Here is a 17,322-nt window from a genome sequence, read left to right as displayed (position 1 = left end):
CTAAGGTTCAGCCTCCACTTCTCCCCGACGGTCCTCACCTTTGGATACCCGAAGGGCGACGGACCCCAACATCTTCAGGGGCTGGTCAACGTGCTCTTCGGCTACGCCAAGCTCGCCTTATACAGGGCGAGGAAGGTGGCCCTGGAGGGGCAACGTCTAGCCAGCAGCCTGGGCATCTTCCGCGCTCTGGTCGGAGCCAGGGTGTGGCTGGAGTTCCACCATGCGCGGCTGACCCACGCCGTGCCGGCCTTCAAGGAGCAGTGGGCACTGGAGGAGGCCGTGTGCTCGGTGGCAGATGACGGAGTGCTCTGCATGCAGATCTAAGCTACCCGTCGGAGGCCGTTTGACTGTGGGAAGGGCTGCGTGCAGGTGCAGCACTTGTCATAGTTATAAAGAAAAAAGAGAGAGAGCGAGCCAAATGGAGTAGGAAGAGAGGGGGCAGAGAGAGAGGGGGAGCGGAGAGGGGGGTAGAGAGAGAGAGAGGAGAGGCAGAGAGGGGGGTAGAGAGAGAGGGGGGCAGAGAGGGGGGTAGAGAGAGAGGGAAGGGGAAAGGAGAGAAGAAAAAAAAGGAAAAAAATTGTTGGGTCTTTCATTTAAAAAGGGGGGGGGGGTTATATAAAGCAAAGCATTAAAAAACAAAGAAAAACGAAATGATGAACGGAGAAAAGTGCCGACTACACCGAGCATCTTCTTGTTTCCTCTGATCGTAAAAAAAAGGAGAGGGGGAGGGAGAGACGAGGAGAGGGGGAGGGAGAGACGAGGAGAGGGGGAGGGAGAGACGAGGAGGGGGAGGGAGAGACGAGGAGAGAGAGGGATAGACGAGGAGGGGGAGGGAGAGACGAGGAGGGGGGGAGGGGGAGACGAGAAGGGGGGAGGGAGAGGCTGCGTCAGGGCCTCTGCTGCTGCTGCTGCTGCACGGAGCGGCGTCTGTTTCCACAGTGGGCGGGGGAGGAGAGGGAAAGGGTTCAGATTGAAAAAGGGCCATTGCCTGAAACGTCGCCTATTATTTCTAGATTTAAAGCTTTCGTGACTGCTAGGATCCATACTCTTTGGTTCTATTGGGTAAAGTCACGTAGGTAAAAAATAAATAACAAAAATCACGACGTTTCGGCCACAACACAAGCGGCCTTCATCAGGTGAAGGGACGAGACTGCCTGGAGGACAGCGCTGGAGTGAAAAAAAAGCCACGATCAGATCACGACCTTTAAGCTGTGTGAGAAGAAACAAAGCGCTTTGACAAAGGAATTAGCATATAATTTAGCATTGAAATGGCTCATTGAAATAGCTAAGTTAAAGTATACACATCCGCAGAGGCACCCCTTGACAAAGGAATTAGCATAGAATTTAGCATTGAAATAGCTGAGTGATTAGCTTGTAACTGGTCACAGAAATAGCTATGTTAAAGTCAGAGCATATACATTCACCGGGGCACCTAGTACAAATCAAACAGGAGAATTTAGCGAAACACAACCACGCTCAGACCGCGGACCTTTAAACTATGTGCGAGCAAACAAGGTATCCTGACAAAGAAATTAGCATAAAAATTAGCATTTGATTGGCCGATTTTAGAAAAGAGGTGGTGTACGTGCCGGTGGACTTGCCGTTTGGCGCGGGGGGGGGGGAGTTTACCTATTGATGGTCTGAAAAGGGAATTTATAAGAGCTGCGAAAGTTTGGGGTACCACTACTTGAAAAATATACTGTACCATTGAAATTAGTTTAATGTTTAGTTCGATTTAGAACATCTTTCCAATGGTTGCTTAATTTGAAACCATCTTCTCGGTTGAAATTGTGTCTGTGTTTGTAGATCTGAATTGCCTCGTGAACAAATCTCTGATAAAAATCCGTACCATCCGTCAAGCTGTTTCTCCCTCCATACAGAAACAACCACTTGATACTCCGGTCAAAACCATCACACTACCATATATAGCAGGCGTTACTAAAAAGATTTCCAAAATTCTAAACAAACACAAGATCCAGGTCCGGTTCAATACAGTACACAAAATTCGTGATCTGATCCCATCCGTGAAGGATGTCATTCCTGACTTACAGTACCCCGGGGTTTACAAATTGAGTTGTACCTGCGGTGATTGCTATATCGGGGAGACAAAACGACATGTCTCTGACCGAATTCGCGAGCACAAATCAGATTTGAAACACGGCAAAATAATTCTTCTGCCGTGGCTGATCACTGTTACAACGCTGTGGGTGATCACGATGTAATTTTCTCCGATACCAAGGTTCTTTGCAAACCCACGGGTTTTTATCAGAGATTTGTTCACGAGGCAATTCAGATCTACAAACACAGACACAATTTCAACCGAGAAGATGGTTTCAAATTAAGCAACCATTGGAAAGATGTTCTAAATAGAACTAAACATTAAACTAATTTCAATGGTACAGTATATTTTTCAAGTAGTGGTACCCCAAACTTTCGCAGCTCTTATAAATTCCCTTTTCACACCATCAATAGGTAAACTCCCCCCCCCCCCCCCCGCGCCAAACGGCAAGTCCACCGGCACGTACACCACCTCTTTTCTAAAATCGGCCAATCAAATGCTAATTTTTATGCTAATTTCTTTGTCAGGATACCTTGTTTGCTCGCACACAGTTTAAAGGTCCACGGTCTGAGCGTGGTTGTGTTTCGCTAAATTCTCCTGTTTGATTTGTACTAGGTGCCTCGGTGAATGTATATGCTCTGACTTTAACATAGCTATTTCTGTGACCAGTTACAAGCTAATCACTTAGCTATTTCAATGCCAAATTCTATGCTAATTCCTTTGTCAAGGGGTGCCTCAGCGGATGTGTATATTTTAACTTAGCTATTTCAATGAGCCATTTCAATGCTAAATTATATGCTAATTCCTTTGTCAAGGCGCTTTGTTTCTTCTCACACAGCTTAAAGGTCGTGATCTGATCGTGGCTTTTTTTCACTCCAGCGCTGTCCTCCAGGCAGTCTCGTCCCTTCACCTGATGAAGGCCGCTTGTGTTGTGGCCGAAACGTCGTGATTTTTGTTATTTATTTTTTACCTACGTGACTTTACCCAATAGAACCAAAGAGTATGTCGCCTATTATGTTTTTCCTTTGAAGGCCACACACAGTGTTGTTACTGACAGGCAGCGTGTTGAGTTGTTGTTGTTGGTGGTGGTGCTTGTGTCTCACTGCCAACGCAATCACCACGGCAAGGGGACGTTTATTTGCCGGTTCCCGTCGGTTACCCGTCGCCCGCCGGGGAACGATGCGAGGAGTGGCCACGAGAGGGCGAGCGCGACCCGCGCAGCCCACCTGGGCCCTGCAGAGGAATCCGGTCAATTGAGAATAATAATTACGACCTAATACTTTTGTGATATATCAAGGAGCGTTACAGTAGTAGGGCTGCAATGGGTGTTTGTTTGTAAGATGTTTTCAGCCGATTACCGACGAGTCGTGTTTATTATTCACGTGGGGAAGAGGAAACCGGAGCACCCGGAGACAACCCACGCCTTGAGCGAGGGGTTTCAACGCTCTGTCCCCGTACAGATGGAAACAGATGGAGATTAGTCCACTTGCTGTACTGCCTTCTCCTGACACCCGCGGGGAGACTCATAAGAGATGTGCGGTGATCCACCAACCCACGCTGCCTCCACAGTGCTGGGTCACGGGCCACGTGCGAAGCTACCACCGAGGGCGAACTGTCCATGGACCCTCAGCTGTGCTCAAAAAGAGATCACACAATGATAACGACAACTCAGTAATGCGCTACCTTTCGTTATTCCACTGCTGGATGAAGGCCTCCCCACGTCGTGTCGGTTGTTTGATAACACTTCACCACACTCGGTCAGTGCGGGTTGCGAGAATGCGGGGAGCATAGACATAAAAGCACAGCAATACGGCAGTGAATCTTTGCTGCTCTGATCTCTGCTACCCCATCCCAGAGCCGTGCAGCTGCAGCCTGCAACAGCAGCAGCCTGTAACAGCAGAAGCTTGCAATAGCAGCAGCTTGCAACAGCTGCATCCTGTAACAGCAGCAGCCTGCGGCCACATCAGCCTGTAGCAGCAGCAGCAGCAGCCTGCAAGAGCAGCAGCCTGTCGCAGTAGCAGCAGCAGGCTCCTTTTGCGAGGTCATCTGTTCAGGCACCACCCACTCAGCCAGGCTTATCGCCGCTGAGCTTGCACCTCGCACATCAGTACGGGTTGCTGAATGGTGGGAGGTGGGGAGGAGGCAGGTGATGTTAGCGAGCACCTATTAAGTCCGGAACGGTGCACGAGGTGGTGGTGTGGCCAACAATCACCCCCGGCCGTCTTTGTCTCGTCAGTGGTGACGTGTATAGTTTATATCTCGTAACTTATACTAATTTTCAGGCTGAGTCGACCTAGATAGGGACCAGGACCAGCTAATATATCACTCGCCGCAGATGTTAGCCGTGGGCTGGAATCGAACTCAGGAATGTGGCGGGAGGGGGTTCGTAGCGCTCATAGCGCTCTCACCATTGCTTAATCGCTTCCCACAAGTCAAATTAGCATTGACTCGGTGCAGTTAACGCAGCTGCTTTACAGCAACGATGTTGGCCGCGTGAGTGATGATGGAAGTGTTTTTGTGCACGGGCTGGAGAGCGGAGATCTGGCGCGGGTACAGTCGGGGCCTCCCTCTGCTCGCCTGTAACCGGAAAAACTCGAAACCCGACATATTTCCGATTTTGTTCCACAACCATCGGTACTGCCCGCAGGCCGGTAGCGGTCTGATTTGTTACGGTATAGAGAGCGGCTCGCAGTCGGGAGGGTGTGAGTTCAGATCCTGGCTGGGGGTTCACTCAGCCCATAATTCCTCTGGGTCGGTTAAATGAGTACCACTCGGTGGGCGAGAAAACAGTGATTGTTGTTTCATGGACAGATTTCCCTCCGCCATAGGAATGTGGAATTTACCGCGTCGGAACTGGAAACACTTGGGGTAAACGTATTACAACACCAGTAACCGCTTTCTGATGGAGTGCGACTAATCCATCAACCTAGGTTCGCCTCCTAGCCACGGCGAGCGTCATCCCAACCGGGTCATGGCCCCACACTTCATCAAACCCGGCACTGCCCATTGTGGTGAAGTATGGTCAAAACAACCCCCTTGACCAGGGGTCAGCAACCAAAATAACAAGGAGAGACTTTTTTCAAATTCGGTAAAAACCACCCAGCAATAATTAAAGAGCCGCAATGTCCTGTGGTGCCTACGAGACGGTGGCGTCCTTAATAAACAACGTCACGAAGCATTCTTTAAAGAGCCACCGCGCATGCTGCCGACCCCTGTCCTTGAGACGGCTTTGCTCATCCAGCAGTGAATGTACAAACTAGAGGCGAATGCTTATGGTTACCACAGCGTGCCGCGACTGTGGCTGCGAACATCGTGGCGACTCGATCCGCCTTGCTGAGTGATCAGCGATCAGCAGCAGCAGCGCCACACGCCGCGAGCGGACACCGCCTCGGGACAGCGGCACCACGGCTCCACACTACCCCGCTGTACAGGCTTTGTAATTCTGCATCGCTTCTCACCCCCTCCCCCACCTCTCCCTACGTCCCTCCTTCCTCTCCGTCTCCCTCCTATTGATTCGGCACGTGATGCCGAGTGCCTGAGCGGTGTTTGGATCTGTACGTTGCGTGATGAATAGGAGTGGGGGGGGGGGGGGGTGAATAGGGAGTAGTGAGGAAGAGGAGTGGGGAGGAGGCGCGGGAGGGAAGAGGGAACGGACTGGGGAAACGTCGGTCTGGGTGCACGCGTGTGTGTACAGAGGAGGGTGACGGCTACTCAGGGTGGCAGGGTGGGCTGGTGAGTGGCTGTGTGGTTGGATGGGTGGGTGGCTGTCTGGATGGGGAAGGTGTGTGGTTGTGTCGGTGAGTAGGTTAGTGGCTGTGTGGTTGGATGGGTGGGTGGCTGTCTGGATGGGGAAGGTGTGTGGTTGTGTTGGTGAGTAGGTTAGTGGCTGTGTGGTTGGATGGGTGGGTGGCTGTCTGGATGGGGAAGGTGTGTGGTTGTGTCGGTGAGTAGGTTAGCGGCTGTGTGGTTGGATGGATGGGTGGCTGTCTGGATGGGGAAGGTGTGTGGTTGTGTCGGTGAGTAGGTTAGTGGCTGTGTGGTTGGATGGGTAGGTGTGTGGCTGGTTGTGGGGTTGGGTGGCTGGTTGTGGGGTTGGGTGGGTGGGTGTGTGGTTGGGTAGGTGGGTGTGTGGTTTTGTAGGTGGGTGTGTGGTTTTGTAGGTGGGTGTGTGGGTGGGTGTGTGGCTGGGTGTGTGGTTGGGTGGGTGGGTGTGTGGTTGGGTAGGTGGGTGTGTGGTTTTGTGGGTGGGTGTGTGGGTGTGTGGCTGGGTGTGTGGGTGTGTGGCTGGGTGTGTGGTTGGGTGGGTGGGTGTGTGGTTGGGTAGGTGGGTGGGTGGGTGTGTGGTTGGGTGGTTGTGTGATTGTGTGGCCGGCTGGCTGTCTGGGTGGGTGGCCTTGGTGTGGTTGGGTGGCCTTGGTGTGGTTGGGTGGATGAGTGGCTGTGTAATTGCATGGGTGAGTGTCCGTGTGATTGGGTGGGTGTGTGGCCGGATGGTTGTCTGTGTAGGTGATTGTGGTGTGGTTGGGTGCGTGGCTGTGTGGTTGGGTGTGTGGGTGTGTTGTTGGGTGTGTGGGTGTGTTGTTGCGTGTGTGGTTGTGTGACCGACTGACTGGCTGGCTATTTGGGTGGGTGGCTGTGTGGTTGGGTGAGTGGGTGAGTGGCTGTGTCTAGGTGGGTGGATGCGTGGCTGGCTGTCTGGGTGGGTGGGAGGTTGTGTGAGTGGGAGGGAGGCTGAGCGAGTCGGCTGCTGCTCTGTGTCCCGCCCAGTCCGTGCTGTTGGAGGCGCACGCTGCAGAGGCTGCTGCTGTTTCGCCCGCGCGTCTGTCTACCCCGTGCAGGTACAGGGTCAGGTGTCTCTGCGGCCTCTCTTTGTCTCTCCGTGGCAGTCTCTGTGTGGGGAGCGGTGACGCAGTGGTTGGCGCGTTTCGCTACGGACCCAGCCTGCCACGCCATTTCGTTTCGCGGGCACGGCTAACATGAGTGGCGAGCCGTATCAGTACTTGTACCGGTACTGGTCCTCATCATCTTAAGTCGACGCCGCCTTAAACGAGTGCCTTTGTGGTGAGGTGTGTGTGCGTACATCGGCAATGGGGAGACAAAGACCGAGGGCGGATCCCAACACCGCCGTCCACTCGTGCGTTGTGCCGGGCGTTTAGGTGCTCGCTAACACAGCACGTGCTTGACTGTTCATGGTATGCACGTAGGTATTGGTGCAGTGAGTCTGCATCACGAGGCTGAGTGAGTGATGAGTTTGTGAGCGAGAGAGTGGTGAGGTTTACGACACGGTGTGGAATTGTGGTGAGTGTGGAATTGTGGTGAGTGTGGAATTGTGGTGAGTGTGGGTGAAAGGGTGTGTGGTGAGTTTGTGAGTGAGAGATTAGTGAGGCGTACGCTGGGGTGTGGGATTTCTCTGCGTGTGGATGAGTGTGAGCGAGTGGGTGAGCAACAAGCGGACCACACGCGTTGCGTTAACTTGGGCGCAACTGCCACCGTCGCCACAGTCCGAGGCCCCCACTCAATCCGTCGCTTCGGGGAACAAATCCGTTGAGCTCCGAGCTCTCATACACAGCTCCATTTCTATTCATCACCACGCTTCACCTGGATAACCACTGGAGATGGAATATGTCCGATGCGAGGGTGTCCCAGGATGTCAACTAACGCTCAGCGAACACGCAGTGGGCACGTGTTCCACAATAACTCCGCCGCTCGTCATCATCCGCCGTGGTCTATCTACTGCTGGATGAAGGCCTATCTTCACACCGTCGCCATCCCTCACGGTCCAGTGATGGCCACGATCCATCTGGCTTCTTGCAACGTTTCATAACTTACGTGGTCGCTCCATCTCCGCGGTGGTCATGCCTCTGGAGAGTGTTCCATCACCCACCATTATTGTTCACCATCCCTAACCCGAGCTCCCCTTGAGCTCCTCACCCGCAGGACGCGGCAGTGAAATCTGCCCCCATGCTCTGCTCTGTCTGCCGTGCCGTGAGTCGTGTCCATGAGACTCGTCTCGATGGTTACTCGCCTGATTCTCAACAAATTCGCGTGTCTGTGTGCGGGGAGCGGTGGCGCACTGGTTAGCGCACTCTGCTATGAACCAGGCCCAATTGGATTCGATTTGCGTCAGCGACTACTGTCAGTGGCGAGTGATATTTTAGCCGGTCTTGGACCCTATGTCGACTCAGCCTGAAAATGAATACATGGGGCGATATATATCAACTGTAAAACGTCAGCACTCCGATTAGCACGGTTGACTACGTACGGCGCCAAATAAATTAAACACACATAGCACTGGCGAAGCAAAGACAGCCAGGTATGATTATTGGTGAGTGCGCCGTGCCTCTATTACCAGGTGCTCGCTCACAGCACTTTACTCACAGAAATGGCAAGTTATCTTCGCGAGCTTGTCGCAGTGAGCGAGGGGATTGGTCAACGTGTGGTATCATCCAATCGCTACGTTAACGCACGAGGCCTTGTGAGACAAAGGCGGCCGGGGGTGGTGACGGTCACGCCACGCTCGGTCTCTCCAGTTTGAACGAAATTATTTGTTCACGATTCACATCGCCGACGATTGTAACCCCAGCCGTTGGCAGGTGCTATACTGTACGTGGTCCCGTCATGTGAATGGGGAATTTCTGTTACTGGCTTGGGCCCGCACACCGCGCCGTGAGAGGGGAGTCAGGCGAGCTGGGATGAGCGCTGTGAAGTGCCGCAACGCAAGTGCCATTGCAGCGCAAATATCGGCTCGACATCAGCTACCTTTCCAATGAAATCAGCATTTCATTGGATGAAATCCTCCCCAAGCCGTCGCCACCCTCTCACATGCCTGCCACGTAATAGTCCATCCATCAATTTGCGCTAGAGCCCGATTTCATTGCTGCATCTCCTCGGCGAGCATCCTTAAGTATCAAATCGTGTGACCGGGATGCAGGGTCCGACAGGAGCTGCCGTGCCACGCGGTGTCCGTGTCGGCGCGGCGTGCGCGCGAGCGCCCATTGGCTGCTCGCGTCGACGCTCCGCGTGCGCGAGCGAGGCGAGGAGGAGGTGGCGCTGGGGGCTAGCGGGGAACCCGGCCACGTGGCGCAGCGGTAGAGTCAGCGGCTCGCAGCAATCGGAAGCGTGCGAGTTCAAATCCTGGATGGCGTGGGTTGACTCAGCTCCACCATGTCTCCCCTCCGGAGTCGATACAATAACTACCAGCTTGTGTTGAGATGCCAACAGCGGTTGTTATATGGATAGATTCGCCCCCCGACATAGGACTGTGGAATGGCTATCATTGCATCTGCAGGATTGTGAACGGGAGATGAGTACCAATGCCTCAATGCTCATTTGAGCCGGAACTCGCGTTTTTAACTTTACACAGTGCTTGTGGAGGTTTTTGTTATTCATTCGTAGAAAAAGCCCGCACGGCTCCGTGGACGATCCGAGCGGCGTTCCCACGGCTCTGGGCTTTACGAGCAGCCACTGCGCGTCTCCGTGTTCACCAATCAGTGTGGAGCAGGCAGGACCCCTGCTTCACTTCTGTCTCTCCACTACACACATGCGGTATATATTTTACCCATTCCATCAGCCAAACGGCCTTCTGGGGAGTCAATCCTCTCAGCAAGATGGGTTTAGCACAAGCTAACTCTGGACCGGTTTTGATACTCGGCGAAGAAGAACTTGTGGCTGATGGGATGTGAGAAAACACTTAATTGTATTATGTAGCGAGAGGCAGATGTGTGAAGGAGGCGAATTGATCGCATATTTATTTTGTAACATTCTTCACGACCACGCTGATGATTGTGTGTGGACCAGAGGGTCACGCGAAGGAATCTAAGCATTAGCCCTGTGATATCCGCTTCTGTGGGTCTCATTGCTCTGCCCTGGCACCGAATAGATTCGGAGCACGAGCAGGGCAGCGTTGACGGAGACAATTTAAACAGAACTACTCGCTGGCGTTTTAGCCGTGGGGGAGGCGGTTGGGGGGAGGGCGGGTGGGGCTCGCCCCGATCCCCGCTCACCCCCCATGTGAGCCACGGCTTTTGTCAAATGAACACCGTGCCGCGCATATTTAGGCACGTCCAGACCGGGTCCTCGGGCCGCACCTTGGCCTGCCGAGGTGCCACGCGGAGGGGGGGGGGGGGCTGGGGGGGATGCGGACGGCCGAGGAGCTATGAGGGGGGAGGTGGAAACCAGCTTCTGTGAGGATGATAGAGGCAATGATTTGTTGGCAGCAGCAGCTCCGTTTGGTTTGGAATCCCCCGGCTCGTTCGGGAGGCAGTTGGGGGTCAATAATGGGGGTGTGGCGAGCACGGCACGTTCCACGCGCGGGGAGGTGGAGGACGCGAAGGGTCGTGGCCTGGAGCTCGAGGGCGAGTCTTGTGGCTTTCCGGGTTTCAGGGTGGCAATGACTTTGGCTTCCATGCTTTCAGGATGTTGCCTGTCTTATGGATGGCGCACCAAACCCATAAACATCAGAAAGACCAATAATCCAAACCAAAACCCTAGCCCTAACCAATAACCAAGACCATTAACTCTCACCAAAACTATACCCGAAGACCAATAATCCTAACCAAACCCTTCGACCTAACAAAGACCCTTAACATAACCCTAAACAAGAAATCTAATCATGAGACCTCCTTTGCCAGTATCAAAGTATAATGATAGGGTTTTTTAACTTTTTTCTGGCGACAAAACTGAAACCTTTTTACAAGGAATCATGTCACTGCATTAACCACAATACTTGTGGTCAAAATGCAAACAAAAAACACACTGATAATATATGCATTGTCCTTGAAACTGATTGGTCCACACCAGAGACGGCTTTCTTTTGAGCCTCGTCTCAATTGGTGCAGGACCAGAGGACGCCAAAAGGCGTACAGCTCAAAGACAATGCACTATTAAAGTATTAAAGCTTTCGTGACTGCATAAAATTACTCATTGGTTTTTTTCGGTAAAGTCACATATGTGACTGTATCACACTTCTACGGGGAAGTTACCGTTGTAATTATGTGTGAGATGTGCCCTTTCTTGAGCTGCCGTTTTGTATTTACAAGAGGTGGTTACTTTTTGAGCTGCCGTTTTGTATTTACAAGAGGTGGGCCTTTTTTGAGCTGCCATTTTGTATGTGTAAGATGTGCGTGTTTGAGCTGCCGCTCTCGCTCTGGCCCCTCCCCCCCTCCAACCGTATTTCCTATTTAAGCTTCTGTTCATCCCTCCAGCCCCCCCCCCCTCTCTCTCTGCCTCCCTGTCCGTCTTTCCTCCCTCCTTACCTCTTGGTGGACTTGTATATGTATTTCTACTGACCGTGTACCTCATATTTTTCATTCTATCTATGCTGGTATGTGCAATCCAAAGGTTTGAACACGAAATTTAACACTCTTCTGAAATTCGTGGTCCGCCAGGAAGTGTCTAACTGTGTTGTTGGCCTGACTGGATGTGCTTCACATAATGTTTTTTCAGGTTTGTTGAATTCTCGTCTCTCATCTTTTTGTTGTATTTACCTCCGTGATTTGTTCTTGACACCTGATGAAGATCGCTTGCGTTGTGATCGAAACGTCGTGATTGTTTTTTGTTTTAATATAATTTTATTGTATTTCTACATACGTGACTTTACCGAAACAAACAATGAGTAATGCACTATTACTTTGATAGTGCATTGTCTTTGAGCTGCATATATTATCAGTGTGTTTTTTGTTTGCATTTTGACCACACATATTGTGGTTAATGCACACATGATTCCTCGTGGAAAGGTTTCAGTTTTGTTGCCAGAAAAAAAGAGGAAAAACACTATGATTACACTTTGATACTGCCAAAGGAGGTCAAATGATGTAGATGCTTACCCCGAGCCCTCATTACTTTGATAGTGCATTGTCTTTGAGCTGTACGCCTTTTGGCGTCCTCTGGTCTAGCACCAATTGAGATGAGGCTCAAAAGAAAGCCGCCTCTGGTGTGGACTAATCAGTTTCAAGAACAATGCATGTATTATCAGAGTGTGTTTTTTCTTTGTATTTTCATCACAAGTATTGGTTAATGCACACATGATTCCTTGTAAAAAGGTTTCAGTTTTGTTGCCAGAAAAAAGTGGAAAAACACTTAAGATATCTAATGTAACCCTAACCCTTACCACTGATGTCAGCCGTAGCCAGACATCGAAATTGGATTATTTCAGTGTAACTGCCATTTTGCAGTCACCCCCAAACACACCCCAGTGGATGCTATAATTGCCCAGGTTGATGTATCCCTCAAAGGCTTGGGACACATCGCAGCAGACGTGGCAAGATCTGCAATCGCCACCATCCTCAAAAACGCTAGGAAACCCATTAGCAACATCAGCAAAGATGAGCGCTCTGAACTCGCTCAATTAAAAAATAAAGATGACGTTGTCATCCTCACAGCCAACAAGGGCAATGCGACTGTCATCATGGATAAAACCACATACAACAACAAAATCCAGGACCTTCTTAATGATGGCAGTTATACTAAGATCAACAAAGATCCTACCAACGGCCTGGCTACAAAAAACAACAATATCACCACTAATTCGACTTCTCTAATCGAATCAAAAAAGCAGCTCTCTCTAAAACCTTCGGCTGCTAGACCACCCAGATTTTATGGCCTTCCAAAAATCCATAAAGAAGGTACCCCACTCCGTCCCATCGTTTCCATCATCAACTCCCCTACCAACAATCTGGCCCGATTCTCGTCTGAGACCTTGCTTCCATTCACTGGCAAGACCACCTCGGCAGTAGTTAACTCAGCTCACTTAGTTTCTCTGATCAAAGACATTTTTCTGTCTCCAGATGATTTGCTTGTCAGTTTTGATGTAGTCTCTCTGTTCACCAATGTTCCTGTACCTGACACTATAGCAATCATTGAAGACCTGGTCCAACAGGGACTGAATCCTAATGTACCAATTTTAGTGAGGCATTGCCTTACCAACACTTACTTTACCTGGAATGGTACTTTCAACAAACAAAATGAAGGTACCCCCATGGGTTCCCATCTATCACCAGTGGTAGCTAATGTGTTCATGGAAACATTTGAAACAGATGCCATCCAGACATCCACCCTACGTCCTTCCTTGTGGAAGAGATACGTAGATGACACTTTCGTAATTTGGCCACATGGCCAACCAGCACTGAACCAATTTCTCAACCACATAAATTCCATACACCCATCCATCAAATTCACCATGGAAGTGGAGCAGAATGGTAAGCTACCATCACTGGATGTTTTGATTGAGAAGAGGACTGATGGCTCGTTGGGACATTCTGTCTACAGGAAAGCTACCCACACTGATTCCTATCTGAAGTCCGATTCCCACCACCACCCGGCCCATAAGAATTCCCTCATCAAAACACTACACTACACCATAGGGCCCGCTGCATCTCCGACCAGCTCTGAAACATGGCAGAACCAATACCTCTGCCGTAAGAGACCATTGTTATAATCCTGTGGACTCGCACAATATTGTTTTTTCCGAGACCAAGGTACTCTGCAAACCTTCGGGTTACCATCAAAGATTTGTAGATGAAGCTATCCAGATATACAAACATAGAGACAACTTCAACCAAGAAGATGGGTTTAAGCTGCGCAACCATTGGAAGGATGTTATTAACCAGCACAGCAGCGAGCTCCGCAGCAGCGAGGTCCGTAGCAGCGAGCTCCGCAGCAGCAGCGAGCTCCATAGCAGTGAGCTCCGCAGCAGCAGTGAGCTGCGTAGCAACAGCGAGCTCCATAGCAGCAGCGAGCTCCATAGCAGCGAGCTCCGTAGCAGCAGTGAGCTCCATAGCAGCGAGCTCCGTAGCAGCAGCGAGCTCCGTAGCAGCAGCGAGCTCCATAGCAGCGAGCTCCGTAGCAGCAGTGAGCTCCGCAGCAGCAGCGAGCTCCATAGCAGCGAGCTCCGTAGCAGCAGCGAGCTCCGTAGCAGCAGCGAGCTCCATAGCAGCGAGCTCCGTAGCAGCAGTGAGCTCCGCAGCAGCAGCGAGCTCTGCACCCCAACGCGTTAGCATGGCCATCTTTTGGATCGCTAACACGGCTGCTTTTGTCACACATGGACATGCAACCACTGGCATATAAATTCCATACACCCATCCATCAAATTCACCATGGAAGTGGAGCAGAATGGTAAGCTACCATCACTGGATGTTTTGATTGAGAAGAGGACTGATGGCTCGTTGGGACATTCTGTCTACAGGAAAGCTACCCACACTGATTCCTATCTGAAGTCCGATTCCCACCACCACCCGGCCCATAAGAATTCCCTCATCAAAACACTACACTACACCATAGGGCCCGCTGCATCTCCGACCAGCTCTGAAACATGGCAGAACCAATACCTCTGCCGTAAGAGACCATTGTTATAATCCTGTGGACTCGCACAATATTGTTTTTTCCGAGACCAAGGTACTCTGCAAACCTTCGGGTTACCATCAAAGATTTGTAGATGAAGCTATCCAGATATACAAACATAGAGACAACTTCAACCAAGAAGATGGGTTTAAGCTGAGCAACCATTGACTTTGACATGCTTTTCTCATTAACTTTAACATGCTATTCTTTGTTACACATAGACTGATATTAACTTGCAAATTTTTTCATTAACTTTTACATGCTTCTCTCATTAAAATACATGTTCTCTCTCTCCCCCGAGCCGTTCTTAAGTTAAGTTAATTAACTTTAACATGCCACGCCATTTATTACATATAGAGTGACATCGACTTGCTCATCTCTCATTGACTTTAACATGATATTCTCATTAACTTCGCTCATTGACTTTGACATGTTTATTCTCATTAACTTTAACATGCTATTCTTTGTTACACAAAGACTGACATTAACTTGCTAAAACAATAATAATTAACTTTTACATGCTTCTCTCATTAAAATACATATTCTAATCCTACATGCTAATCTGAGTTCATATGCGCTACGGAAGCTCATTAACATTGTACTATAATCCAACATGCTATCTAAGTTAATTTCCTTTAACATTCCGCGCTATTTATTTCCTTTACACTATAATACCCCATTAACACTACTTCGGCTGCCTTTGTTCTCAAAACTTATATAAACCCTTGCTGGTAACCGCTTTTCTTCACAAGGCAGCAGACATTGTAGCTGTCGAGATTTTTACCTGAAGACGAACGCTTGTCTTGCTTTCGAAACGTCGTGATTTATTTAAATTGATTTCTACCTACGTGACTTTACCGAAAGAACCAAAGAGTATGGATTCCTGCAGTCACGAAAGCTTCAAATCAAGATTGGATAACCAGGTTCAGAGTGCAGAGGGGTAGTCGTACTACAGTGGGGTCACGGTTCTACGGGGGTCAAAATGCGATCCCACACCAGCATTGAACTTGGCTTTGTGCTCTGGCCATGCCAGGTCGGCCTGCGTGGACCTCCCAGCAGCGACCATGAGACTCCACGTGGCGAGTTTCGTGGCCTGGGCCTGTCTCCTCTCCCTCCACCTCACACCGCCCACCACTGCTCAAGGTAACATGCAAACACGTGACATATATACTCTTGGTTTTTTTCGGTAAAGTCACGTGACTTTGCAAAAAAAACAAGAGTATGAATCCTTGCAGTCACGAAAGCTTCAAATCTACGTGACATATAATGCATGCACACATGCCCAGGTACGTGGACAGTGCATGGACAACACTGGCATACGAACACGCGGACACATGAATGCACAAACACATGCACACACTCATGCGCGGACAAACACGTGAACACGTGATTCAACATGCGAACCCGTGGAAACATTCACAAATGGACACACGCGCACACACTTCAACACGCGAACAGACGCGCGCGGGCACATGCACACGCGCGTTCATCACCCATTGGCCATCATGCTGCCACGAGCCGCAGGCGTCGGGCGCCGGTCACCCCGGGGTGACCCCGCGGGGCAACTCGACTCCTTCAGCAGTCGCGTGGGTGGGGCCCGGAGGTTTCAATAGTTGGTGGAAGTTCACGCGGCTGCTCACCACTGCTCTCGTTGAGGGTGGTGTTCTTTGTGCTTTATTAAAACGTTTACGCTCCACTTGGGCTCTCAACGCCACGAGACGGAGAGAGGCTACAGCTGCCAGCAGCGAGCAGTGAACTGCCCTGCGTGAGAGAATTCCTCCAGAAGATAGCGGGGTTCATGGGCTCCTGGGGCAGACGCCTCACTCGGCCTCTTCCCTCACATGAGAGGCGACAACAAGCACGCGTCGGTCGTGTGTCGCAAAATGAACACAATCGCAGTTGCTGAGCACAGGTCCAGTGGCTCCAAAACGCCTCGTGGCAAGCAACAATTCGCACCATTGAGGTTGAAATATATATATAAATGAAGACCTTAATCTGTATGTCTCAAAAACCTCGAGGGTACTTCCCGACAAGGTAGAAAGCTGAAATTTGTTACATAGGTAGCTTTTACGACAGAAACAACATGAGCATGTTTGTGCCTGGTGTCATTCAGACACCGTTCAAAATATAAGATTGAGTGTTTTTTTTGACAAACCATTAAACATCAAATCACATTTAAGTGAGAACCATTGTTCTATCTTTTATTGTTTGAGATGTTTCGGATTTAAGCGATTTTGAACGAAAAAAGGCATTTTATGATATTCAAATCTGAATAATTATAAAATGGTAAAAGTTAGAAGCTTTCCCTCAGAGTATTAAGTTCATATTTTTTTATATTTCTTATGAAACAGAGCAGAATCTTGAAATCGAGCAGTTCCGATGGGTATGTCTTTAAATATAAGAAGTTTAATCAAGTCGTCAACAATCTTTGTCAGTTTTTTCGGAATTTTTGTTGAGTGGTTGTTCGTGTCTGATCGTAGATACAAATAAAAAAAAAATCATATCAGGTAAATTATTATATATATTTAAAACATTTGCCTAGCGACGACAGCCTTTATGAACTAGTTGAATAATAAGTGTGATCACACTTATTGAATTGAGCAAGGTTTTACAAAGCTTGTAAGGAGAGACAGCGGTGAAGACATTCCACAGTCGCTTAGCATCAATAAATGTGGTCGCTTGCAGGCCTCCCATCATCACGTTTATTTTCCTGTCGCAGTCAAATAAAAACCAAGGCCGTAAAGCGTTCCCCTCACCCCAAGAGGATTCCCCCTCTAACTTTTATTTTCTACGCTTTTGAGTTTAATATTTAACAGAGCATTGATACGTTTTCAATCGCCCGCCGTGGAATATAAAACAACAACCACCCACACAGCACGGAGTCCGAGCCAGGCACCGACTCTGCCAGGGGATCGTTGGCTGACGGA

The 17,322-nt window shown here is 49.9% G+C and overlaps 1 protein-coding gene across 4 annotated transcripts in view; it reads left to right on the top strand.

The window, feature by feature from the left end:
* The first annotated feature begins 5,407 nt into the window (after nucleotides 1-5,407).
* Nucleotides 5,408-17,322, top strand: part of LOC116941729 (collagen alpha-1(XII) chain-like) — a 109,909-nt gene continuing 97,994 nt past the window's right edge. For 2 of the 4 annotated variants that reach the window (XM_032953085.2, XM_032953086.2), the window contains exons 1-3: nucleotides 5,696-5,791; nucleotides 6,827-6,897; nucleotides 15,429-15,538. In XM_032953085.2, the coding sequence (XP_032808976.2) occupies nucleotides 15,460-15,538 (79 nt within the window). In that variant the 5' untranslated portion in view covers nucleotides 5,696-5,791; nucleotides 6,827-6,897; nucleotides 15,429-15,459. Of the gene's footprint in view, nucleotides 5,485-5,671; nucleotides 5,792-6,826; nucleotides 6,898-15,428; nucleotides 15,539-17,322 lie in introns of those variants that run through there. The other 2 variants (XM_032953088.2, XM_032953087.2) reach the window with 2 other exon arrangements.

Source organism: Petromyzon marinus, chromosome 12, assembly GCF_048934315.1.
Source record: "Petromyzon marinus isolate PM22_M1 ecotype Great Lakes invasive population chromosome 12, UKy_Petmar_22M1.pri1.0, whole genome shotgun sequence".
NCBI lineage: Eukaryota > Metazoa > Chordata > Hyperoartia > Petromyzontiformes > Petromyzontidae > Petromyzon > Petromyzon marinus.
The sequence above is the reverse complement of the archived record's forward strand: the minus strand, read 5'-3'. Positions and strand labels throughout refer to the sequence as shown.